The sequence below is a fragment of the Balaenoptera ricei genome, chromosome 5, assembly GCF_028023285.1.
Source record: "Balaenoptera ricei isolate mBalRic1 chromosome 5, mBalRic1.hap2, whole genome shotgun sequence".
In the NCBI taxonomy this organism is placed as follows: domain Eukaryota; kingdom Metazoa; phylum Chordata; class Mammalia; order Artiodactyla; family Balaenopteridae; genus Balaenoptera; species Balaenoptera ricei.
The window spans coordinates 89632827-89660700 of record NC_082643.1 but is presented as its reverse complement, the minus strand read 5'-3'; the positions used below and the strand labels follow the sequence as shown (position 1 = coordinate 89660700).

At 40.8% G+C, this 27874-nt stretch overlaps 1 protein-coding gene and 1 long non-coding RNA gene across 5 annotated transcripts in view; both read left to right on the top strand.

The window, feature by feature from the left end:
* The window catches only part of STIM2 (stromal interaction molecule 2), a 162411-nt gene extending 154836 nt beyond the window's left edge, over positions 1-7575 (top strand). For all 3 annotated transcript variants that reach the window (XM_059923229.1, XM_059923228.1, XM_059923230.1), the window contains 2 exons: positions 809-1082; positions 5694-7575. In XM_059923229.1, coding sequence (XP_059779212.1) covers positions 809-1082; positions 5694-6171 — 752 coding nt within the window. In that variant the 3' untranslated portion in view covers positions 6172-7575. The remainder of the gene's footprint in view (positions 1-808; positions 1083-5693) is intronic.
* A 726-nt stretch (positions 7576-8301) lies between these two features.
* LOC132366000 (uncharacterized) lies at positions 8302-27321 on the top strand. 2 transcript variants are annotated; one of them, XR_009503326.1, is made up of 4 exons: positions 8302-8544; positions 11262-11308; positions 13239-13325; positions 26172-27321. It is a non-coding gene; the product is annotated as an uncharacterized LOC132366000 (long non-coding RNA). The 2 variants fall into 2 exon arrangements; XR_009503327.1 differs by lacking the exon at positions 8302-8544 and adding an exon at positions 10478-10747.
* The last annotated feature ends 553 nt before the right edge of the window (positions 27322-27874 follow it).

Genomic DNA, 27874 nt, shown 5'->3' with positions numbered 1-27874 from the left:
TGTTCTGATGCTGCAGCATGTGAGGTATGAAGAATGAACGGCTTCAGCTTGAGAACGGTATTCTTAGGAGAGCTATGTTTCCATTAAGGCAAAGAAATGAAGTGCCCATTCAGGGAAGATTTAAGCACATAGGGGAAGTTTGTCTGCTGTCTGTGTGGGTCTAGACTGAGACTGGGAGCAGAAACAAGGTAATCTAAGACTTCTGGTTAGTTCCACAGTAGTCAGTGTTCAAAAAACAAGTTTTTATCTGACCTTTGCCTAAAAAATAGTGAGACTATATATACAGTATTTAAATGATCCTTGATTTAAAATTTCTCAAAGTTCAAACAAGTTGTGCTATCTCAAGGGATATTTGTTGAAAAATCCAACCTGTTTTACTGAATAGTTTTCTCATCTTTCAACGTTAAAATTCATTAAAATATTTGCAATAAAGTACAGATTCCTTATAAATATGCTTTATTGATTTTTAAATATAAGAATTTGTTATCTTGGGTAAATGTTTAAGCCTTTATGGTTAGTAATGTCAGATTTTATATTTAAAACCTCATGTGTTTATATGTTCACTTCTGTTTAATTTTTAGACCTGTTTTTATTTTTGTTACATTTTTTTACTTCTTAGCTTTCCTGAGAAGCAGTTTTATAGGTGATAGAGGATGGTAATAATTGTACAGTTACTTCAATAAAGGTAGATTCAGTGGTGACAAAGGTAGATTAATCACATCAGTTCTCTTTGGTGTGTCTTTGTAGTGTGCATGAAAGGAGCATTGGATTTTATGAAAGTTTTCATTTATTTCCGCTTGGCTTTCAGGGACCATGGCTAAACCTGCTGGATCACTGGCCAGAAGCAGCAGCTTGTGTCGCTCCCGCCGCAGCATCGTTCCGTCCTCGCCGCAGTCTCAGCGAGCTCAGCTTCCTGCACATGCCCCGCACCCGTCACACCCCCGGCATCCCCACCATCCCCAGCACACACAGCACTCCTTGCCTTCCCCTGACCCAGATATCCTCTCAGTGTCAAGTTGTCCTGCTCTTTATCGAAATGAAGAGGAGGAGGAGGCCATTTACTTCTCTGCTGAAAAGCAATGGTATTGGCAATGAATGAAATACAGTATGTGTTGGGCTGGGTGGGTAGGAGTGGTATGTTGTGTTAATTTTCTACTGCTGCATAACAGGTTCCCACAGACTTTAGTGGCTTCTGACAACACCCGTTTATTAGCTCTCAGTTCTGTATGCCAAAGCCCAAGCTTGGTGTGGCTAGGTTTTCTGCTCAGGGTCTTACAAATCTAAAATCAAAGTGTTGGCTGGACTTTATTCTTATCTGGAGCTTGGGGGCCTCATCAAAGCTCACTTGTTTGTGGCAGAATTCAATTCCTCGTGGTTACAGTACCGAGGTCCTGGTTTCTGTGCTTGCTCTCAGCTGGGGGGCTGCTCTCAGATTCTAGAGGCTGCCCGCTCTTCCTTGCCATGGGTGGCCTCTATCTTCAAAGCCAGCAACAGAGAATTTCCCTTCTTTCAAATCCCTCCTTTGCTTTGAATCTCTGCCTTCCTTTATCTCTGATCTCTATACCCAAATTCAAAAGGCTTACCTGGATAATAATCTCTCTATATATTAAGATCTATTAGTTTGGGCCTTAATTACACCTGTAAAATCCCTTCATAGCAGCACCTATGTTAGTGTTTGATTAAATAACTAACTGGGAGAAGATGTGTGTACACCAGGGCTGGGAATTCGGGGACCATCTTAGAATTCTGACCACCACAGACATAGGATATTTTGAGATATAACTGCTTAGAGGCTATTGCACACAATTGACTCAAGTCTCAGAATATAAACTTGTCTAACGAACAGTTTCATATGTAAAATATAAAGGCATGAGCTTAAGTATACTTGAGCACAAGGAAACATTAAATATGACTGACTGAGGTTTTAAAATACTTGTTGCCAATTAATGATTTGTTCTGTTATGTGCTAGTACTTGCTAGCAAGCAAGCAGTATCAGATGCAAAAGATTTAAGAAAATGTCAGGAACTTAAAGGAGGAAATTATATTCATAACACTTTTTTTTTCTATAAAGTAGATATAGCAGCAGTGTATTCTAGTCCAGTGAGACCGGTTGCTGTTGGGGATCTCTATAAACCATATTCCTCTTTTGGAGCAGTACGGTATTAAGTGACAGAAAAACTGGTATTGGTTTCTGATTTTGCCACTTAGTAGCCATGTGGCCATGAAGTCTTTACTGTTCTTGTAAGAAAAACAAAACCAGAAGGAATGGGCTGGACACTTGCCATAAGCCCTGGTGGCTCTCTGTCATGTGATTCTTCACACATAATTGTTTTGTCTGCTAGTGAAAGTAAATTTTATGATTAGCAAGTGATCATTATAGCATATTCCTAAAGAGATAGTACAAGTTTTGTGTTGTCATTGCAACTGGAGAATCTGATGCAGCTTTGCTTGGTTAGCACTTTATGACCAGCTTTTTTGTCTAACCTTTGCAGTATAACTGTAGTCACCACTAAGATGGCTTTACTGACAAAACTAATTTTGTGTGGCTTACGGAAATTAGTAGGAAAACTCCAGAGCTCTGCTGTCCAGTAGAATTTTTTGCACTGATGGAAATGTTCAGCCCTCATTTCAAAGAGCACTGTCAGAAATTCACAGCTAGCTCATAAATTTGAGAAGAATTTGGATTCAGACAACTTCCTCCTCTCCATTTTAGTTTTTTAAGTGTTGAACCACCAGAATCCTTACAAAATAATAATAATACAAACATTTACCATTTACCAGTCTTTTATGTTCTATGCATTATTGCACGTATACACTCATTTAAACCTTACCTTGAGTTAAGTCTTGTTATACGTGCATTAAACTTACATAAATTCAACTGCACGTCACTGTGGGAAAAAAATAAAAGTAGAAAAATGACATAAATGGTACATACAATTAAATTCAATATTCTGAAGAATATATGCTCTGGAAAAAATGGGAGATTTTAAGGTGTACTAGACCTATATTCCAAGTCTGACTACTTATGCAGAAGAAGCAACACTTCAGATGATTATTTGTTTTGGAATTAGGATATTAGAACTAGAAGTAGTATTAGAGATTAATCAAATTCTCTTACCTAGACAAGAAAATTGAGATCTGGTTAAATTAAGTGATTTGCCCAAGATTGTACAGCTGATTAATGGCAGGACCAGGACAGGAATCTAGGTCTCCTAAATTAGGTCAGTATTCTTTTCACACATTATTTAGATTTTAGAAGCTAGTTTTTAAAATATTTTTAACCTAGTTTAGAATTTCACACACAAAGCAGCCAAACCACATAACAGAATAGAAAGTAAATTCATAAAATTTTGACTAGATCAGCTTCTGGCTCTGGAAGCTGCTCCAGGGAACAGTGATATATGCTGTTTGACTAATGGACATCTACTCCAAAAAGAAGCCTTGCAGAAAAGTCCCTACCAGTGATTGATTTCTGAGTCATTTTTTCCTAGCTGAACTGCCTCTTGCCCTCTGTTAGCACTATCCATTATCAATTGTAAGAGCATTTGAAAAATTATGCAGTACATGTAACTGTATAAAATGAAAGCATTATTTAAGTCTTTATTTGCCCAGGAGATTTTGTACCTTCTCAAAGCTTGTAGTGTAATAAAGACAGTCTTTGCATACATGTGTGAGTAAAGTTCATAGAAAAGACTAAATACATTTAGCAGTCTAATATATACCTGAAGTATGGTATTAACAAAATACATGTCAAAATCAATAAACATGCATATCATAACATGAATAATGATAGTAATCATAGATCATCCAAGGTGAGAGATCATTCAATTCATTTACTCTATAAATATGAATTTAGTCCTTGCTGTGTACCATGTACTTGCTAATAACTTGAGCTGCCAAGACAGGTGAGACACGGTCCTGGCCTAGTTCCAGCTGGTGGATTATGATCATATGTGTTCCTGCCTTTCTGTCTTCAGCTCTCTTCCTTCTCTCACCTTATTTCTTTTGCCAGTTACTTTTTACCTTGACTCTACTTTTCATTTCGTAATCATTCCGTTCATAGAGTGAACACTATTCATCTCAGGTATGGTACATTCAAAAATGAATAAATTGTTATCCCTATTCTTCAAAATTTTCCTCCCTCCCTTCCTTCCCCTCTTTCTTCTCTTTTCTTTTCTTCCTTCTTTTTATCCTTCCTGCCTCCCTCCCTTTATTTTCCCTCCCTCCCTTCTTCCTTTCTCCTTCCCTCCCTCTTTCCCTCCCTCCCTCCCTTCTATACTTATTAAATATCCACTGTGAGCTTGTCACCATTCCAGAGAATACAAAAGTTAATAAGACTTCCTGCCCTCATTGTCTCCTTTCTTCTGGGGAAACTTACTATGAACAAGTTAATATAAAATATTTTAGGTAGTGATAAGTTCTGGGATGCTAAACAAAGACAGGTAAAAGGAAAGAGAATGCTGCTTTGGATAGGGTAGTTAGGGGAAGCATCTCTGGAGAGAGAGCATTTGAGTCATGTGGAGATGGAGGGGAAAAAAGATGAGGCAGAGGGAATAGCAAGTGCAACAGCCCTGAGGGAGTCGCATGATTGGCATGTGGCAGGAACAAGGAAGAGGCAGAAAATGGTACACCGTGCAGCTGGAGGGATAGCCATGGACCTGACTGTGCAGGGCTTTGTGGCCTTTGGCAAGGACTTTGGAGTTTAGCCTAAGTGTGTGAGGAAGCATTGGAAAGTTTTGAGCAAGAGATTATTGTGCTCTGATTGAGTCTTTAAAAACCACTTTTAGGGCTGTGCAGAGAAGTAACTCAGAGGGAAGAACAAGAATGGAAGCAGGGAGATGAATTAGGAAGCTATTGCAATCATTGAGGTAACTGTGGTAGGGCAGGAAGAAGGATGGTAGCAGTGGGACAGGAAGAAAAGGGTGGGTTTGAGGTATATTTTGAAGGAATAGCTGATAGCATTTACTGTATGTTGGCTTTGGGGTTGTAAACTTTATTTTTTCCAGTCGTCTTTATTTCTCTTTCCACTGTGGAAAAGAGGGAAAAATCACAAAGGAATAAATTTGTGAGAATTTATTGAATGTCTACTTTAAAAAAATAGCTCAATATCATTACCTTTCACCTGCCATGCACTCCCCACCCCAGTGTACCTCACCCCTCTTCCCTTCTGTTTTAAACTTGGGAGAGCTTATATTTTAGCTTAGTACATTCTTTTCTTCCTTCCTTAGGAAGCTATATTTAATCAATTCAATGACTAAAAAATAAAGGGAGAAGGTGGTGACTAAAATTCATCTTTTCAACTATATGTCAACTATGTGATTTAGAAAGAAAAATTTTCAGTATTGAAACAAAACACAGAAGTAGCTGAAATGATAAAAACCTGTAAAATTTAAACATTTTCATTTCTCTGACAATTGAAGAAGGTATAACTTTAAGTTATAATATTTTCTAGATTGGAAGGTATCATTATCATAGTTTATGTTAAAAATTAAACATTTTGATAAGTTATATTATTTAAAGTAGTAATTTTCTAATTTTGTTGAAATGTGTATAGAATTTTAACATCTCTCCCTTTAATATTTCGATAGCTTAAACAGCGAAAGATGTTTTGGTTAGAATTAGTTAGAAAGTCTGCCGGTACCCTTAAGAACGTATTGATTTAAAATTTTACCTTTGCCTCTATCTCATCCAGGGAAGTGCCAGACACAGCTTCAGAATGTGACTCCTTAAATTCTTCCATTGGAAGGAAACAATCTCCTCCTTCAAGCCTTGAGATATACCAAACATTGTCTCCTCGAAAAATATCAAGAGATGAGCTCTCTCTGGAGGATTCATCCAGAGGAGATTCGCCCATAGCTGCAGATATCTCCCGGGGTTCTCCTGATTGCGTAGGTCTGACAGAAACTAAGAGCATGATCTTCAGTCCTGCAAGCAAAGTGTACAATGGCATCTTGGAGAAATCCTGTAGCATGAACCAACTTTCCAGTGGCATCCCGGTACCTAAGCCTCGCCACACATCATGTTCCTCAGCTGGCAACGACAGCAAAGCAGTTCAGGAAGCCCCAGGTGTTGCCAGGATAAGCAGCATCCCACATGACCTTTGCCATAATGGAGAGAAAAGCAAAAAGCCATCAAAAATTAAAAGCCTTTTTAAGAAGAAATCTAAGTGAACTGGCTGACTTGGTGGAATTCCATTCAAGTGGCACCTTTAAACTTTTATCTCCCATCCTTCACTCCTCCTTTTTTGTTTTAATTTTAGGAATGTAACTCCATTGGGGCTTTCCAGAGTGGATGCCATAGTGGAATGTCCTTAAGAGCAACTGTTTACTGTCTGCTTATTTAAATGACTATATAATCAATTTGTCAAGCCAGTTATTACTGAAAAATCATTAAGAGATGAGACAGGGCTTCCCTGGTGGCGCAGTGGTTGAGAATCTGCCTGCTAATGCAGGGGACACGGGTTCGAGCCCTGGTCTGGGAAGATCCCACATGCCACGGAGCAGCTGGGCCCGTGAGCCACAACTACTGAGCCTGCGCATCTGGAGCCTGTGCCCCGCAACGGGAGGGGCCGCGATAGTGAAAGGCCCGCGCACCGCGATGAAGAGCGGTCCCCGCACCGCGATGAAGAGTGGCCCCCACTTGCCGCAACTAGAGAAAGCCCTCGCACGAACCGAAGACCCAGCACAGCCAAAAATAAATAAATAAATAAAAATAAAAGTAGCTATAAAATTTAAAAAAAAAAAAAAAAAAGATGGACAGCATTAATTCTTCATAATAGTTTATTAAAAACCTCTGATTAAAAAAAAAAAAAAAAAAAAAAAAAAAAAAAAAAAAAAAGAGATGAGACAGTTTACAGTCATTTTTGCCTATTTATTTCTGCTTTGTTATTAGTGATGTATATACAACATTTTGTTGAGAGCCACTATGGACTTACAAGCTTTAATGGACTAGTAAGCCAGCATGGGCTTGCAAAAATTTCTTGTTTACCAGAGCATCTTCTTATCTTTCCACAGAGCTATTTACATCCTGGACTAAAATAACTTAAAAGGAGTAAAACTAATTGCACTACTGTTTCTCAGACTGGAAAAATATCTCTGCAAGTGAAACTGTATAGAGTTTATAAAATGACTATGGATAGGGGACTGTTTTCACTTTTAGATCAAAATGGGTTTTTAAGTAGAACCTAGGGTTTCTAATTAACTTGATTTCTGGAAATGAAAACCCACGCTTTTATTATGGGAAGCTTCTTTAAATGCATTTAACATTATAAAGTTTCAAGTCCTGCTGTAAAGACCATGTTGTTTTGTTTTTCCCAGGGCTTTCACTGTGATTTTCTGCATTGCAGGCTGTATGATAAAATATAAATAATTTAAAGAGAGAAGGCTCTTGATTCCTTACACAAAGTGGAAGAGTTAAAACTTGATTGAAGGACTTACAACATTCACAAGCATATACTAAACTGGGGGGATGTGGGGATTCAGGCACTTGTTTACAGACTCAATAACTGCAAAGGATTTATGGTTTGTGAAAAACTTGTACTGTGGAAAAGATAATAAATCGAAGACATTATTGTGTGGGACTGTGCTGATTTTTATTGATAACACTCCACTAAGAACACTATATGTTTTTTGGAGAGCTGTGTAAGCTGTCTTCTTGCTTAACTGCAATATAAGAAATAGTGATGTTTTGGAAGTAAGTTGTCAACAAATTTCTTTCTATTTTATATTGTTTGTCATATTTTTATGTAGTTTGAAATGTTTAAATGTTCTAATATCAAGATTAACAAATATAAATTTATGGTGCATTTAGATTGTATTGTATTAATTTATGAAGTTTGGGGTTTGTTAAACTGATAGCTTATTATAAAGGTAACTTTTACTGTGAAGATTGTCACATGAGTAACAAAGTACATTAACATTTGGGGAGTTTCTGCTTAAACTGCTTCTTTTAAAAATTCAGTCAAAATGATCTGGTTAATGCAATGTGGATGGACATTTAGGTGAACAACTGATGCATATTAGCTAGAATGGTTTTTCAGCTTTGTGGCTGAAATATATAATGTCCAACTCGGTCCTGTTTAGATGAAAATGCTGATTGATAAACAATCAGCATTCAAGATTTGCTCCAAAGCAATACTTTACTAAGAATATGAACAGTTTCCCAAAGTTTCCTGTAAATTTTATGTACTTTAGTGCCGTTGTTAAAAACTGTTAAGGTCTTGAATGATATTTATATACGCAGATATTTATATATTTAATAGACAGTGCTTTGAGGGCAAAAATTGTTTGACTGAAATGAACATAGTGTTTTGGACTAATTATAAGGTAAGTTAACCTGAAAGGTCAAGAGTTGAGGAACATAGACCCTAAAGCTGTTTAGGAAGGGGAACAATTGTGCATGAAGAATTGAAAAGCGCCCTGGAAAGTTTCTTCAGAGTGAAGGGAATACCTAATCTTCTTTCTCCTTCTTACAACCAGGCAGGAGTTCTTCCCTTTGAAAATTGCAGAAGGGATGAGAACCTTTTAGTTTGATGAATAGAGAAGGTAAGAGTCACAGAGCCTGAAGTGGGGCTGGGAGAAGGAGGATCTCTAGGAGTGCCCAGCAAGGCTTCCACTTGTTCAGGATTAGAAGGGACCCTGGATCAGAGCCACCTGGACGCTAGAACTTGTGGTTGGGAGTGGGAGAGGCTGGCCTAAGTAAAATGTGGGCCGTCTTAAGTCGGGGGATGCATTGTTTGTTCTAAATTTCATACAGTTATAAACAGACTCAACCAAGGGATACGTGCTGCCTTATGTTGCTTATAATATTTACTTGCATTAGTACAATGCTCTGTATTTGTAAATTCAACAGAAAATAATTGAGTTTTGGAAAGTCACAATAATTTCTGTATCACATCATTTACACACGAAGAGTTGGACGTTAATATAAATTTTTAAAATTACCCATTTCTTACCTTATTTTAACCTTATAAAACTATGGTATTTTCCTGATTTTAAAAGTATACCTTCCTTACTGTAAAAAAACGATTCATGATAGAAAAGTATGAAGAAGAAAAACAACAGCAAGTAGATCAAATTCTACTGCCCACAGTAATCACTTTAATATTTTGGTATGTTTTCTGCTAGATCATTTTCTATATACTGATATATATTCTACATAATTTAAATCATACTATATAGCTTTATATTATGCTTTTTCACTTAATATAGTATAAGCATTTCTCCAACATTATTAAAAACTCTTCATGAACAACATTTTAATGATTGTATGATATGCCATTGTATTGATTAACCATAATCTTTTTAATCATTCTTTTATTATTAAACATTAGGCTGTTTCCAAATTTCTAATATGAGGAATAGTAGCATTTAACATTTATTGAGCACCCTATATACCAGGCACTGTTCTGAACTCTCTATATATTCTCATTTAACCTTGTAAGGTAGGTGTCTTTTTTTTTCTTTTTTTAAAATCACCATTTTACTGATGAGGAAACTGAGCCCAGAAAATTAATAATTTGCTGAAGATCACATAGCTAATAAGTGGTAGAACCATGCTAACTTTTAAGTCATACTGCATAAATTCTAGTGAACATTCTCATTCCTTAAAATATATATAGTTTTAGAAAAGCATCAAGATTTTTATTTTATGTATATGCACATATGTTTGTATGTATACACACAAAGTCTCACATAGATACCTTGAGGGTGACTGTTAAAGTTCTTTCTCCACGTAGCTATGTTTGTATTCCCCTCAATACTTGAGGGTACAAGTGACTTTTTGCCTCAGACCATCATTTCTGAATTGCCATTTGGTTAAAACTTTGCTATTTTAATAAGTTTTTTAATTGGTAAATAATGTCTAGTATGGATGGAAGGTTTTTTTTTTATGCCATGTATTTTTCATTTCTGTGAATTGTCTCTTCATGTCCTTTGCCTGTTAAGTTCTTGAGGTCCTAGTGTTTTTTTTCAATCTTTCACACAGTCTTTCAAATGTAGCTATTCTTGTATTCTTCATTTACTAACTAAAACTGATTTTTTTTATCAAATAGTATTTTTCATGTTTATTTTTAAAAGTAAGCCGAAGAAAACCTACATTTAAATTTTAGTCTTCCTGCTCTCCTGTTTTTAGGTCTTCAGTGAGAGAGTAGATTCCCCGCCCCCTGCCTCCCCCCCCCCCCCCCCCAATTACAGGTAAGAGACAATCAGAATCTGCTTAATTCATTCAACAAATATTAAATAGCTTACCATGTACCAAGCATCACGATAAGCTCTGGAGGTACAGAGACTAATGTGACAGGTACCTGCCCTAAAGGAACTTGGTATCTAATAGGGGAGACAGGTCATGAACCCTTAAAATAAGGGCAGTAATAGAAATGTAAACCAAATGTTGGAGAGAGAGATTATGTAACTCGATAGTTACTAAATCAAGGATAATTGAATGATGCTGATTTGCTGAGGACGGGCAGAGTACTTGGTGTGGCTGAAACACACAGGTCCAAGGGCAAGTTGCACCTAACTAGTAGTCTAGTTCCAGCAGGTGAGCTTGCAGTTACTGAGTTCCAGCAAAACACTTTGTAACAGCTGTGAGGGTGCTCATTCGGGGGTAAATTGTTTACCAGAGAGAAACAGTGTTTGAGCAACCCCACATAAGCCCTGATAGTACTGATAAAAGACTCCCTCCCCACATCCCCAGCCCTGAAACAGGATCGTCTGTTGAAAGACACTCTCCTTCAGATTTACTCAGGTAGGCCTGATCTGATCTTGTGGCAACTCTATTTTTAGTTTTTTGAGGAACCTCCATACTATTCTCTGTAGCAGCTGCACCAATTTACATTCCCACTAACAGTATACAAGGGTTCTCTTTTCTCCACACCCTCTCCAGCATTTGATATTTGTAGACTTTTTGATGATGGCCATTCTGACTGGTGTGAGGAGATACCTCACTGTAGTTTTGATTTGCATTTCTCAATTGGTGTCAAGTGGGCTTCAGGCCAATTTTCAGATATTGCCTCAGTCCCATGATTGGGCTTTTCTGAGGTTATCTACAGGTCTCTGGAGTGGCCCTCAAAGGGTCCTCTCCATGGCGATGTTTGTTGTAGGCCCAGATGGGACGTTGTAGGGAGGCCTCAGTCCAGATCTTGATTTCCTATCAGCAAGAAAGGATTGAGGCAATGCCCAGGATCCCTTCATGAGCTAGAGTTTTGACTGCCAGGGTCTCCATTATCCTGATGATCTAGTGTTTACTGCTTATGTTGCAGTGTCTTCATCAGCCTCCAAAAGTGAGAGAGCAAGCGGGGAGCTCCAGGTAAGGCTGGCAGTTGGCCTCCACTGGGTGAGAGCGGTTCTGCAGTGGGTGGAGTGGGGGGAATGGGGAGAGTGGGGGTCATAGTGTCTCAGCCACTCCAAATCCCCAGTCCTTAAAGCAGAGGCAGAGGTGCTGCTTCCCCTTCCCACATCCTGCTCAGTTGGCCCTGGCAGGTTCTAGTTCCCTGTGAAGCAGGGCTCTAAGAAATCTTACCTGGGTCAAACTTGTTCTGCATCTCTTGCTTCAGACTGCCACATTTTAGTTTCAAATAGTTGTGTAACATAGCAGCCATCCCAGTATTGTGGTTCTGTTAAGAATACCTTGTGTCTATTCCTTAAGTACCGCCTTTTTTTATTTATTTATTTATTTATTTATTTATTTTTAAGTTATGGCTGTGTTGGGTCTTCGTTTCTGTGCGAGGGCTTTCTCTAGTTGTGGCAAGTGGGGGCCACTCTTCATCGCGGTGCGCGGGCCTCACACTATCGCGGCCTCTCTTGTTGCGGAGCACAGGCTCCAGACGCGCAGGCTCAGTAGCTGTGGCTCACGGGCCCAGCTGCTCCGCGGCATGTGGGATCTTCCCAGACCAGGGCTCGAACCCGTGTCCCCTGCATTAGCAGGCAGATTCTCAACCACTGTGCCACCAGGGAAGCCCAGTACCGCCTCTTTAATTGCAGCATCTTAGTTCTAAAATATCCACATGGGCTAATTTCCCACATGTGAGAATGTTAACTTCTGAGATACTCTCACAGACCTCTGGTCCCTGGGATATGATGGTATCAGATCAGAGGGAGATTGAAGGGCAATGCCACTTAGGAACTGGAAAAGGTTTCTGGAAGAAGAATGTGGCTTTTTTATTTTGTTTTTGAAATACCGGCTATTCAAGTTCGGTGCTTCTCCTTGAAAAAGCTTTCTGTTAACACTTGAGGTGTGCATCTGTAGTCAAAAAGTACAATGACAAGAAATTAAAAGAAAGGGGGGCTGGATGGTGGTGGGGGTGGTGAAGCCTAGGTGTAACAGTGAACCAGAGGTTGCCTTTGACGTGTAATGTAAAGGTAAGAAAATGAACCTGGAAATAGGACTGGGACATGGGACCTTGGGAAAGGAGAGGAGGTAGGGAGGGAAAAGGTGCATTTATTGCCACATCACCAAATCTTGTCCATTTAATCCCTGAACATCTTAGCTAATGCCTCTACTGCCGTGGGGCCTTGCCTTCTCCATTTCTCATTAACTTTAAAGAGCTAACTGAACCCAGCCTTACCATCTTTCATCTACTTGTTGGTGAGCTTTCTAAGCCATAGGTTCGATTTTCTCTGATTAAAATCTTTCTATGCCTTTCCATTGCCTGTAGGATAAAATATAAACTTAAACTAGCAAAAGACCTTGGTGTTCTGGACCTGCTTGCTTCTCTAGCCTCATGGCTTCACATTATGGACATAACCTAACCAGTTGCACAGAACTTCATACAGGTTTCTGAAGAAGCCAGGCTGCTCCTTTTGCCTGGAATGTCTTCTCAAGTCTTGGGCCACAAACTCTAAACCTTTAACTCAGCTCAGGTATCTCCAGGAAGCCTTCCATATAGGCCCCCGATCTGAGTGAGAAACCACTTCTGTGAATGTCCAGAACTTGGTGTTTATTACAGCACTTGTCACATCATATTACAAGGATCTGTTTACTTGTTGGCCCAATAAACTGAACTGCTTAAGAGCAAGGACTCTGCCTTATCTCGCTTTGAGGTCCTGCAGACTGGAACTTCAGGCACTGAATACATTACATGCCTGATGAATGAATAAATGAATAACATGTTATTGCTGCCTTCAAGTTTCAGACTGTTAAGGGCATTCACAAGTTTAATGATTAGCAGACAGTGCAAGACTATTACCCAATACAAATGAGCATTGTATGGCTGTGTTTCTGTTGTCTTATAATGTAGATGCCAAGGAAGGAAGAGATCAAGATGGCATGGAGTAACAAGTCCGTTTTCTTTGTGAAACGTATTTTTAGAGCTGGACTCTGAATGGTGAGTGCTGTCTGAATAGGCCTAACAGAAATGATGTCAGAATGATTGGATTCTTTCCTTTCAGACTCTGTTTAGGTGTTTACTCTGTGCAGTTGCTTAGCCTATCCAGTCCTGCTGCTCTACCCCCTCTCCTGACCTGAGCTTTTAATGACTATTCTATATATCTGGTAATTAATGAGATTTCTCGTCTTATCAGATCTTATTCTTTTAATAAGAATATGCTATAATATGCTGAGTGCTGGGCACAGAAGCATAACTAAGATAAACATTGTCCTTACCTCACTTGTTGAACAAGTCCGTAAATAATTGTTTAAATCACCATGCCTGTTATTAGTGCTATGAAGAAAAAGGTCACGGGGCGGCTCTGCGAGTGCTTAATGGAGATCTAACTCGAAGGGCAGGAAGGGCCTTGCCGAGGAAGTGACATTTGTGCTTAACCCTGAAGAGTTGGTAGGAAACAGATGAGGAGGAGAGCAGGTTTCTGAGTGGCCCAGGCAGTGGTAACAGCATGTGTAGAAAGAGCCCAGGAGGAAAAGGATGGGTTCAGGAAACTGAGAGAAGGCTGAATTGTAGGGAGGGAGTGAGAAAAGGGGGCCCAGTGGTGTAGGGCCTTGCAGGCCATCTCGGTCCTGAGATCAGTGGGAAATCACTGAAAGGGTTAAATGTGAGGAAAATGATTTTGTTTTATTTATTGAAGTATAGTTGATTTACAATGTTGTGTGAATCTCTGCTGTACAGCCAAGTGACTCAGTTATACATATAGATACATTCTTTTTTTTAATATTCTTTTCCGTTATGGTTTATCCCAGGAGATTGGACATAGTTCCCTGTGCTATGCAGTAGGACCTCGTTGTTCATCCAGTCTAAGTGTAATAGTTTGCATCTACTAACCCCAAACTCCCAGTCCAACCTTCCCCCTCCGCTCCCCACCCCCGTGGCAACCACAAGTCTGATCTCTGTGTCTGTGAGTCTGTTTCTGTTTTGTAGATAGGAAAATGATTCTTCTTAAATTTATTTTACAGTTCTGTTGCTTCCAGGTAGCTCGAGGGGTAAACACGTTTGTTTATATATCCTTACATTCCCTCTTAGCACCTGCCACTAAATCAGAGACTCAGTAAATATTTAACAACTTGTTTTCCCAATGGAGGGAGACAAGTATAAGGGTGAGAATGAGTAGGATACTTCGGGAGACTAGTAAGGACCCTAGAGAGAACATGGGGAAGTAGGGTGGTCACCTCCTTTGGTCAGAGGCTTGTATTAGCTGGGGCTGCTGTGGCAGAATACCGTAGACTGGGGGACTTCAACACAGAAGCTTATTTTCTCACAGTTTTGGAGGCTGGAAGTTCGAGATCAAGGTGCCAGCATGGTCGGATTCTAGTGAGAGCCCTCTTCCTGGCTTGCAGACAGCTAGCCGTCTTCTTGCTGTGTCGTCGCTTGGCAGAGAGACCGCGGGGAAGACAGGGAACGCTCAGGTCCTATCGGATGAGGAACCCACTGTGTGATTTCATTGAACCTTAATTACCTCCTTGTAGGCTCTGTCTCCAAATACAGTCACATTGGGGGTTAGACCTTCAACATACGAATTTCAAGGGGACACAGTTCAATCCATAACAGGTTTGATAGTGTGAAACCACTGAAGCAGTGGTTCTCAACCAGCATGTAAATCAGTAGCACTAGGGGAGCTCTCTCAAAATTGATGTTTAGGAGACCTATCTTGGGTGTTTCTATTTCATTTAATTCTAGGCTAGGAACTCAATCTACATTTTAAAAATATCTGCCGGGGATGATCCTGATTGTATCAGGGAATATTGACTATATCTCTGCATTTTATTCTTAGCCTGTAAATGAAGGGACTTCTCCATGTTTGGGAAACATTTCATCCTCTCTTCCACTTTCTCTAGATTTTTTTTTCCTGATTAGAGAAATTTGAGAGAACCCAACATTTGCTAGGTCTGCACAGGAAAAGCAGCCAGCCTTTCACTCTCTTGTGCTCAGTATTATTTGTCCTGCCACGATGGACTGGACTGTTAAACAAGCCATAATCTCCATATAGCTGGCTGAGTGGGTGCCAATCACACCTAGCTTTCCCACACATGGATCGCAAGGCCTAGATTTGAAGGAGGGGAAAGTGGGAAGCACAATTCTGACCCTGGGGGTTTACACAGGATTGCATTCAGCTGCAAGTCACAGAAAACACAGCTAAGCAATGGCTCAAAAAATTAGGGCTTTATTTTCCCTCATAGGACTGGATGTCCAGAAGAAGGTGGTCCAGGGTAAGGTAGTGGCTCCTCCCCTCTTTCCACTTTATCCATCCTGAGCTGCCTGATGGCCCAGGATAACTGTGCTGCCTCTGGCATCACATGCACATGCCAGACAAGAAGGGCAAAAGCAAAGTGGTGTGTGCAGGCTGATACCACTGCCTTGTACAGAGCTTTTCAGGAAGCCTCGCCCAGGAACCTCCTTTTCCAGCTCATCAGCCAGGACGATGCCTCACGGCCATCATCAGCTAGAGAAGCTGGGAAATAGAATGGTTTAGCATTTATTTATTTATTTTTGGTATGCTGCTGCTGCCTTCAAACACAATTCTACTGATAAGAAAGAAGGGGGATTTTGAGTAAAGAATTAGAAAGGTCTGCCACAGGTCATTGGGCACTTGCCTGACGTTGAGATAAATTTTAAAATATTTGAGCTTCTACCATGTGCCAGGAACCATTCTAGATGCTGGGAATACAATAGTAAAAACAAAAAAACCCCACAAAAATGAAAAAAGCAAAAAGACAAAAGTCCTCCTCTCATGGTGTTTACGTTCTAGTGGAGAATACAATAAACAAATGAAATATGTGATATCTTAGATGAACGGAGTGTCCAAGTAGTGAGAGTTGAGGTGGTGGGTTGTAATTTTCAGCTGGATGCTTAGGAAGACCAGTGTTACGAAGCTGGTTATGAGTAATGACGTGAAAGAAGTGAGGTACATAAATTCCTTGGTATGTAAATACCTTGAAAGGAGCCAGCAACCAGGAACAAAGATACAAAGTCCCTGGGTTCTTCTCTGTACTTCCAGTATATGTTTGTTTTATGGATTCTCAATATTTTAATTATTTATTTATTTATCTATTTATGGCTGTGTTGGGTCTTCGTTTCCGTGCGAGGGCTTCCTCCAGTTGCGGCGAGTGGAGGCCACTCTTCATCGCCGTGCGCGAGCCTCTCACCATCGCGGCCTCTCTTGCTGCGGAGCACAGGCTCCAGACGCGCAGGCTCAGCAATTGTGGCTCACTGGCGCAGTTGCTCTGCGGCACGTGGGATCTTCCCAGACCAGGGCTCGAACCCGTGTCCCCTGCATTGGCAGGCAGACTCTCAACCACTGCACCACCAGGGAAGCCCCTCAATATTTTAATTGCTTCATATGAACATTGATAGGTACAGTTGTGCCGTATAGGGCAATTCTAGGGGTACCTAGTGCTTCCTCCCCCTTTGGAAAAAACAAGGTGCCTGAATGTACATCTTGAGAAATTATTAAGTGCCTTTTCCCACTTCTCTCCCCTTCCTGAATCCTGTTCCCTTATTTCCTTATTTTCCTGGAGACTATGCTGTAGTAATTATGAAAATGGACTTTGGCCTCTTGATAGCTCTGGGTATGAGCCCTGACATTTCCTACCTGCGATACTGGGCAAATAGCCTATCCTCCCAGAGCCTATTAGCTCATCTAAGAAGTTGGGATGCTAATATGCCTCCTGCACTATTACTGTATTGAATGAGATGGTGTGTGTGAAGGGCCCGCCGCAGTGCTGGGTACCCAATGGGTATCTCTACTCTACTCTACTCTTCTCCCCTTCCTTGTGGTCTTCAGGCTCTGGGTCACACAGAATATCTGGAATAGGTCAAGCATTGCCCTATGAAAAAAGAACTTCTTACTCTTTACCAGTGTGCAAGAGCCTAGTGCCCCCTATATATTTTTCAGTGAAGTCATTTTTACCAGCCTGTCCCTACACCCTAACCCCAATGTCTTCTGAAATGTTGACCCGAGACACATACTTAACTTGAATATCAGACGCCAGTGCTGCTCACATTGAAACCTCGTCATCATCTGGAACCGTCCACCGGCAGCCTCCATCCCCAGCCTCACCCTGTGCCTCTTTGCTGCTGACTCCTTTGCTCCATTGCGCCTCACCAACCTTGTCATGGGGCCCAGTCTCGGGATACCATCCACCTCCTCCACATCCATCGGCCACATCTTGGCTTTCTCTCTTGTGTTCTCCTCCCTGAATTCCACAATACATCACTGCAATCGTCTGGAACTTCCTCCAACACATCCCTGATTCTCACCAAAAATCCCACATTGAGATTAGTACAGCCAACAAATTCCCTTTTCACCTCAGCAAGGTTGTTTCAAATTGGCTCTCTTTCTCATTTCTACCAGTGACCATTCAAACCCTTACCATGCCTTCCCATTACCTACCACACCACCAAACCCTCAGTCTCAGCAACAGACAGCTTACGTGGTATGAACATCTTCAACTTGTTGCTTCTTAACTTACAAAGTTATCTATGTATACAACTATACTTCCTTTTTTCACCATCAGGTTAAAAGTTGGTCATTTTTCTAACCAAGAGTCATCCAGCCATTCACGTTTTGAATTTTGTGCTCCTTTTCCGGGATTTGACTCATTAATTGTCTCCTCTTGAATGAATCTTTAATAGTTCTCTTTTCATGGCTTCCTTTTTTACATTGGGAAACAGACTTAAACACTTATTATATTAAAAAAGTCCTTAACTCTCTCTAGCTTTCATATTTTACCCAAGCATCTAGGAAGGTAGTCAATGATTATATATCTAAAATTTTTAAAAGTGAGACTGTGTCAAGAATTTATTAAACTCATTAATGAAGGACTCAGCAGAATGGTGAAGCTGGTTCAAAGAAAATTTGAGAGACTTAGGTATATAAAGTCATTGAAAGGATGCTGGAATCAGATTGCTAAGTTATATATAAAATAAGCCATAACTTTTGGGTTATAATATTTCCATTTGCATCTCTCCAGAGATAAATTTCATTTTCATTCCTATTGGACAAGAATAATTTACATCTCTGTTTTCTATGAGTTAACATCTACCCTTGCAGAGTCGAAAAATATCCTGAATAGTAAATAGCAAGTCATATAGAGGCACACACTCCTAGAGAATCAAAATAACTCTGGGCAGGTTGTTAGACTACACCCAACACAACACTGAAACAACAGGCAGAAACCCCTTTGTCTTTTTCAGATTTTGGAAACTTTTTCTAAAAGCCATCCTTGTGATCATAATTCCTAAAGATTATTTTTGATCACAAAAGCTAGTCTTATTTTATCTTGTTCTGATTTATTAACATTGGTGCAGCAAAGAGTGTTAGTTAAGTATAAATTTATTTGAAGTATGGTCAGCAAATCCAGCACCACATGGTCTTAAGCAATGACTAAGGCCAAAATATTAACCTCTGTCTGGAGAAATTACGTGGAATCTACTCGTGTCTATTCAATAGGCCAGAAGAGTTTTTGTTGCTCTTATTTGCACTCATGATTTGAAGCTAGAAAACCAAACCTAAGAAATTCATTTCTATCAGTTTTTCCTGGAGTACCTGTAAATGTGAATGAATTTCTCTCTCACTGTGAAATTCTCCAAATCTACTAAGGTACCTGGTCTGCTAGGAAATGATCTAAAATTCCAGGATCCAGAAATCCACAAAACAGGTGTTAGGTCTACTGGGAGGGCTTTGTGAACCTTTGTTCCACATATGAAGCACAACTCCTGTTCCTCAATGGGAGGCATATCATACCTGATTAAATGAGATTTATTCTCATTTGATACTTCATGCGTAGCTTTGGTTACACAATTGATTTTTCTAACTATATACTGCTTAAACAAACAAACAAAACTTATTGATCCCTTGAAAAACTGCCTCTTTTTTTTTCTTTTTTTTTAAATAAATATATTTATTTATTTTTGGCTGCCTTGGGTCTTCGTTGCTGTGTACGGGCTCTCTCTAGTTGCAGCAAGCGGGGGCTTCTCTTCGTTGTGGTGCGCAGGCTTCTCATCGCGATGGCTTCTCTCGTTGTGGAGCATGGGCTTTAGGTGCACAGGCTTCAGTAGGTGTGGCGCGCAGGCTCTAGAGCGCAGGCTCAGTAGTTGTGGTGCACGGGCTTCAGTAGTTGTGGCTCGCAGGCTCTAGAGCGCAGGCTCAGTAGTTGTGGCACACGGGCTTAGTTGCTCCGTGGCATGTGGGATGTTCCCGGACCAGGGATCGAACCCATGACCCCTGCATTGGCAGGCAGATTCTTAACCATTGTGCCACCAGGAAAGTCCACTACCTTGGTTCTAAAATCAAAAGACTTAGTAAAAAACATTTGTCTCTGAATTTGACAGTGTTGTAAACAATAGTTCATTTCAGTTTGCAAAGGCATAGTCTAAAACAAGGATCAGCAAACTTTTTCTATAAAGGACAAGATAGTAAATGTTTTCAGTTTTGTGGGCCATGGGTCTACTATAAGATTTGTGCTCAAATCTGCCAATGCAGCATAAAAGAAGCCATAGGCAACATGTAAACAATGGGCTCATAGATTAGATTTGACCTGTGATGAGCTAGATTTGGCCCATGGACCATCGTTTTCTAATCCCTAGTTTAAAATAAAGGTTAGGTGTTGATCAAGAAGAAAGAGAAAGGGCTTCATCATAGGTCCATAAGAAAATAGAACATTAAAAGTAATACCAGTACACAATAAGAAGATAAATAATATCCCAATACAAATAACCACAATTGTATTCACCTTATCAGTTCATTCACTTCCATGTAACTAATACTTGTTGCACTGTATGTTGGGTCTGCAATCTGCTTTTACAAAGTGGCTGCTTCTGGACTAAAAGAAAAAAGTCCTGGAGATCCTGACTCAGTCTCCTGCTGCAATCTGCAGTTGTCTAAGTGGTGTCAGCTTGGCAGTTTATACTCATGAGTCTATTAAAGTATCAATAGGTAAGAGTGCCTTGTCCTTTTCATTGAGGCTCTGAGGATGTCTGTCTTGGTTAAACACCTACTTTTTAATCTGAAGCTTATAGCAGAATCTTTAGGTAAGCATGAGAAGGAGGAAGCCAGAAGTTGATGACAAGTCCGAATGATAGTGATTTTTTTTTTACAGTAATCAACGATACTAGAACGAGGAGAGCAAAATCATCTGTAAGGATGATGTCATGAGTAACTATTTAACTATTTTATAAGATTTGGATCAGTGTTTCTCCTGAGGGTAAGAACATATCACAGACAGTGAGGACATGGACAGCTCTTTAGGTTATTCCTAAAATGTACAGCCTCAGAGAGAAAATTAACCCAGGCAAGACAGAACTGCTTCTTCCCCTGCACAGCTCTTTCCATTTAGCACCTTTTGGACCTCAGTGTGGTGTGGAGCATAGAGGTTTCTTCTGGGTCTTTAGCTGAGAGCTTGGCTGTACCCCCACAGGGTGAGGCTTCATGAGGCTTAGGAGAGAGTGACTGCCATGAGCTAGCCAGTGTACATTGAAGTTTGGCCAATCCCGAATGGAATGTCTTCAATAAACACTGCAGGGGTTCAGCTGAGAACTCGTAAAGGCTACATGCTAGGATTACGGACCATGCTCTAGAGCAGGGGTCAGGAAACGATGGCCAAATCTCACTTGTGGCATGTTTTTGTGTGGCCCGTGAGCTAAGAATGATTATTACATTTTTAAAAAGTATTGTTCAAAAGCAGCAGCGCAGCAGCAGCAGCAGAAGCTGGAAGAAGAGGAGGAGGAAAAGAAGGAGAAGGAGGAAAAGGAGATAGAGACCATATACTGCTCACAAAGCTAAAATATTTACTACCTGGCTTTTACAGACAACATTTGCTAACCCCTGCAATAGACGTAAAAGCCATGTCCTGGGACTAAGAATAAATATGAAACAGAACCACCCTAACAAGAATAAAATCAAGCCAGAGTAAGGAAATTTGCCAATAATTAGCTCCTTTGCAGAACAAAACTAACCTTCCTTAGAGAAAATAACATAATCCAGACTCCTTAAACATCACCCACAATGTCCAACATATAATAAAATGTTGTTAGACATGTGAGCAATTAGACTTGTGTTACCTATGATCAAGGGAACAAACACCAGTCAATGGAAATAGACTTTGATAGGACCCAGATACTGTACTTAGCAGACTAGGACTTTAAAACTGACATTATAAAAATGTTCAAAGACTTAAAAAAAAAAAAAAAAGATGGACACAGTAAGTCAGCAGATGGGAGACCTCAGTGGAGAACTGGATACTCTAAAAAAGAACCAAATGGAAATTCTACAACTGAAATCTGATTAATTCAAAAGAGAATAAGCCAGGAGAAATAGAGGAACAATAAGAACAAACAAGAAAGATTGAAAAAATAGAAAGCACATAGCAAGGTAGTAGAATTAAACCCAATCATATTAATTACTTAAAATGAATTGACTAAACTCTTCATTTAAAAGGCAGAGACTGCCTGCATAAAAATGCAGACTCTACAAGATGCTACCTATAAATGAAGCAATTTAAGTATAAGTATACATGTAGTTAGAATGTGAAAAAAGGAGGAGAAATGCTATACAATGGAATAGTAAGCACAAGAAAGCTGCTGTGCTTATGTCAATTTCACACAAAGCAGACTTCCAGACAGATTATTGTTACATATAGAGACATTTCATAATGATATTTTAATTCACCAGGAAGGCACAGAAATCCTAAATATATAGGGGATGCACACAATACAGTTTTAAAATACATGAAGGAAAGACTCACAGAACAAATCCACAGTTATAATTGGAGATTCTAACACCTTGTTTTCATAAATTGATGCAACAAGAAGACCAAAAAAAAAAAATCAGTAAAGAGAGAGAAGGGAAAGTTGGAGAGGAGATGCACCACCTTCACCCACACTGACCACTGTGCCCCTGGCCTCCCTGCTTCCTCCTGGGTTCTTGTGAACACACTTCTGAAATGTCCTTCCTTCACTCTTCTGTTTAGCAAAAGTGTGGAATCAGCTAAATATTAATAAATTATGAAACATACATCATGATTCTCTTTGTTCTGTGACAGTATAAACCTGCGATTATTTTATCCAGAGGGAAAGAACACACAGAGCACCTCAGTACAGGGTAACTGAAGAGTGCAAATCAATTGCAACATCCCAGCTTGCCTGATGTTTCACTCTCTACCTGCCAACGTTTATTTGCTCTATAGAGACATATGCAGGGCTTGGCATCACTTTGTATACCATTTTTGTTTTGCTCTCTTTGAGTTATTTGATACTGTGTCCATAGTTAGTTATGACTTTTAACTTGTTCATTGCAATGATTGAAAACAATATCAAAAGGAAAGCCCCATGTTTTTCTTCTTTGGCAGTTTCTGTCTGCCTTTGGCATTTTTTTGTGAGCTTTCTTCTCCTTCCTTTCTTTCCCATGGTGTCTCCCATTTCCTGGGTCACAATTCTTGGGGGGAGCTTTCTCAGCTGTAACCAGGGTTCGGAGAAAGGACTGGCCTAACACAGGAATGATTCAGCGTTATGGACGATTTTCCCCTGTGTGATGAGGTGGGGAAAGAGCTTACTGCGTTTGCACTTGGAAGATTGTGCACATTTCCTTAAGTCCTTTAACGCAGAAGTCCATGAGTTACAGTTGGAGAGCTAAGGCTACTGTTACATTAGACTCTTGTCTTCCCATGTGACTGGGCTGGAGTTTCTAGGTGTGGCCCCCATTCCCTCTTCATACGTTTCCAAGCTGGCAACAACTTCCTAGGTTCTCTCTTCCTTTCTCCTTGGGTCAGGATTCACCAGTAATATTTTTTCTTTCATTCCAAGTGTCACAAACCGGTTGCCATTGAGCCAAGGTTGTCCCACAGACATGTTTCATTCTCACTGCACAGTTAAATTTTAAGTTGCCAAATTAAAACATCCGGAGATTTCACATACAAACTTTCAGATTTCCCTAAACAAATGCAAAAACAAAACAGGAAGAACAGGCATTACTAAGCCTGACCCCACTCATGTATTCAGTTTCCTGGCAGGCCTGGTCGTGGCCCTCTCTGCCAGATCAGCAGCCCTGCCCTCCTCTTCAGCCTCCCAAACACCCAAGGGTCCAAAGAAGTGAAAAAAGTTTGGAGAGCTCTGCTTTAAGCCATGTAAGAATAATAAGAATCTAGTTTTTAGAATTCCAGGTCTCCTTTTCCTATCCTTATTGGATATACCAGCAAGCCTTTTTATTTTGCTTATTTTACATCTCTGGAATAAAGCAATCTGAAAAAAATTTTTTTTAAAAGCTGTAGTTTCCCATAGTTGCCTCTAGATGGCAGTATTGTACTGGTATTCTCTCAGCTATTCCCCATTCCGGCTGCCTTCAAAATGTTAATTATCTAATTTTTCAGTGGGAATAATTTTTGTTTCTAAATTTATTTCAGTATTTTTTCAATAATGTCAGATTTATCAGTAAGAGGTAGAGTCCACAAGCTGCAATATTGAAAAGAACGAAACGACAATCTTTTTTTTTTCCCCCTCTTTGGAGCTTCCTGAGTTGATTAGCAGAAACAGAATATATTGCAACATATAATTGTCACGATTATGCAGGCTATTCATTTAGAGTTTGTGTGTGCACATGCATTCAGCTGCTACATCTGCAATGCATGTTGGAAAAATAGCCCCTTCTCTGTGCACTTTGAAACATCAAATGTTTCTCATTTGGAGCAATTTCTTTATTTTGTTTTGTGGATAATGAACGTTACCCACAAATATGGGAGGCAAGGGAGCAGGAAATAGTCTGTACTACACGGAGGAGGCTCTTAGAGATACACATATACATAAGTAGACAAATGTGAGCTGTGTGTCGGCCTCATACATAAACAAGGCAAGTGCTGTGAAAGGGAAGTTGTGGGTGCTAATTAGATTAATGGTTTGAGAACAAATTCATTTCAGAGCAGCTAATTAAATATTTCATTATGAGTTACTTTGTGCAATTTGCTTTGGTATGCAACAGACAAATATTAAGTATTTAATTTTATCTTCAAGTACAACTCACTAATATTTCACTGATTTAATTCTTTGGTTTTGGTGCTTTGGGTTTTCAAAGTGCCATCTTTTTAGTCCTGGTTAATCCACTTGACAGCTGGGTGTGACACAGGGACCTGGCAGTTCCCTTTTGTAAAAGCTTGGTCAATTACAACTTGGACCAACCTATTTGGTCATCAGGTTGATTACATCCTAAAAGGTTAGAATTGGAAGAACTCCATGAGGGCTTCTCTCATCCAGTGTTCAAGGGTTACCATTTCCCTGACAGACAGGTCCTCCAGCCCCTGCAGGAGCTCCCTCAGGAGTGGGAATGTCTCAGGCAGCATCGTGTCAATATTGGTCCCACTGAGGGACAGAGGTGACTCTCGGGACGTTTTTCCTCACAGTGAGCCAAGGGGAGGGCAGAGGCAAGAAGGAAATGCAGGTGGACAGGTGAACAGGGCTGCCGCCGGGAGAGTTCTGCAGGCTGCAGTGAGGAGAGTGGGTCCTTGGCAACACAGCCCCCCAGGCAGTTACTATGATTTCATCAGAAGTGACACATGGGATGGAACCCGTCTGACTTCCCAGGCTTGTTCTACATGCAGCGTGCAGAGGCCGCTGTGACCTCTCTCTGTTATGAGAGAGACTGCCTTACTTCTATGGCTCCAGACTCCTCCTCACCCCTGAACTGAATGCCTTGAACCTTAGATCCAAGTGATGGATTTCACCTTTGTTGACGTACCCCTCTTTCCACATCCTGCTTGGAGTCTGGCTTTTGGGTCAGACTTGGTGGCACCCAACTAAGATGTCTAGAAAAAAGGTCATCAGTAGCCTTTGCTTTCAGGAAAAGCACCCTTGTTAGCATGAGCTGGGTCCTACCCTGCAAAGTCTGAGCAGCAGCCCCACCTCCTGACGTACAGCTCCTACCCTGCCTGACCACTGATCCATCCTGACTTAGGCTATTCCTGCCCCTCCCAGACACCCTTCCTGACCCCTCTCCGCCTCTCTCTCCCTTTTCTGTCCTTTGGGACCTAAGTTAAGACTGTACGTCTTTCACTAAGCCTTCCTGGACACATCTGTCTCCACAGTAGAATTTTCCCTCCCTCTGAATACCTCCAGATCCTTAATCCACCCTGTTAGAGGGAGTTTGAAAGAGTCCTCAGAGAGGTATGCGGCCTGACTATCTTTTTGTCAAGGTTTTCAGTGGCTCTAACCCCTGGATAAACGGAATCTGAATTAGAGCACATAAAATCCACCTTCTCTGGAGCATTTATGACAACATTTCTAGTTTCAAGAAAAATTTCAGGGCAAGTTACTTTTTATACGTAGCATGTATTTTCAACACCATAGCCTTTGGCTGATGGGATCTTGTTACAGGAAGCATGAGGTCTGCATTTCCACCTTGGGACAATCTCATCTTGCCCCCAGGTCTGGAAGTCCTGTGTTCAACCCAGCTCTCTGTCAAAATGCTCACCGCGTAACTGACAGAATTTGCAAAGACTAAATGACTTGAGGGAACAGGAAGGAAAGAGGTGGGCTGAGAGGTGGGGCTGGTGGGAAGATGCCCTGACTTTAGACTTTGGGATTCTTCAAGGAAAACTAGTGTTTTCAGAGAAGATGAGATGACGAGTGAGTTCCAGGTAGAGGGAATAGTAGATGCAGAGGAGTGGAAATAGGAAACCGTTATCTACCTGCTCCCTTTGCTTCAAGGCTCAGCTAAATTCCTGCCTTCTTCAGAAATCTTTCTCCGATAATCTCAGACCACAGAGATGTTCACTGTGGTTGCCTGTCTCATTCCTACAGAGTGAGACCGGAAGCCCCTGGAGACCAGAAGCCTCAGGAGACTGGCAGCCTCTGGAGACCGGAAGACCTGTTTCATCCTTTTCTGTAGCCGACCCAGTCCCCAGGACTGTGCTCCCTAACTGCTCAGACACTGCCATCCTGGAGGGGGAGTGCAGGCTGAATGCAATACACATTTCCAGGTTGCCAGTTTCTTGCTGATTCTGCAACAAAGGAAAAGATCTTCTCTCATCCAATGTAAAAGGTGAAAAAAAAAAAAAAAAGCTTGAGTTTCTCTTGGTGGAAAACAAAGGGACGTTTGCTTAACTGTGACTCTGCCTCTCCAACATGCAAAGTGTTGTTTTTCTGCAAAATAGGGTTTTTAATATTTGGTAAGTTTTTGAGAACACTGCACGGTATCAGCTCTGAATGGTTGGGCTCAGTTCAAAGGCTTGTATAAATATCGCTAAAGAAGAGCCATATTAAAGCGTCCAGTCTCCCTGATTTGCGCTTTAACTTTACCTACGCATAAATCTGCAGAAGAGTTCCTCTTCTCAATTTCACATTCCTCCAGACTCTAACACTGGCCTTTTTATGGACCAGAAATCTGGCCACTTTGTATTCCTTCAGTAGCTACAGCAATAAAGCCACCCTCGTTATGGAATAAAATTGAAAACTGTCTCCCAACTGTGCAGTTGATTTGAATGAAATCTGTTCTGTTTGTCTTACTGCGTTGTAGTCAGTGATAGATGAAGAGGGGAGTTTGGGGGCTTCTGTGGATGCTGACACTGGGCCTGATAACTAGAGCTGTAACCACGCCACCATCTATCATTCTGGGAAGCTTGAAGGTCTGCTCACCAGAAGCTGGCGCGCACCTCTTAGTGGGACGGGGTGGGCTTGCTCTGATTTGTCACACGATGTCTTTAATGCAGAAGGTTAGAAAGGTTTGAATTTGCTGAGAAAAATCATAGTTTTTCATTTGTGGACTTTGCTTTAAAGAAAATATTTTCTGACAAGTGTGTGTGTGTGTCTTTGTGTGTCTTTGTGTCCCAGTCATCACACCGACAGGGACATCCCATTTTGATTCCCACTGCCTACATAGAGTATTGCTTGTGTGCATACATTTGTAATCTGAGTGGCCCTGGCTCCTTGGTCAAACACGAACACAGCTCTGTGGACCAGCAGCTGCTGCCTCATGCTTTTTCTTCCTCTTTTTAAAATTGGAGAGGAGTCACCTTCCCCCTGGTGTGGTGACCTTCAGCTGGGCTTGCTCTCCGTTTTTCCTGATGCCTGCCTGGTGAGAGAATGTGCTAGGCTGGGGCTGGCTTAGAATTCGAACATGTTTTCTGTCCCCAGAGTCATTACTGTCTTAATTAAGCCATAAGACATTGCTGAGGGACGGGGGGAGCAGTGAATACTCATCTCTTTTTGATTTGCCCAAAGGGTATTTGGCTCAAAATAAAATGCAGGTGAATGTAATTTCTTTCCCTAAGAGCATGGAATTATGGGAATATTGTTGTGCTGGGCAGGGCTCAAAGCTGGAGGATATTTGAAGATTTGCTTCTGGTTTGACTCCAGCTGGTCCCAGGGAGGGGGTGATGGACAATTTAGGGGCTGGCTAGTCCTTCTCTGGGGCTTCTATGGCTTAGGTGCCTGGTGGTGATATAGACTATTCTGGTAAAGAGCTAGAATTTTTCTTTGCTTCTTATAGGATCTTCTTCTGTATC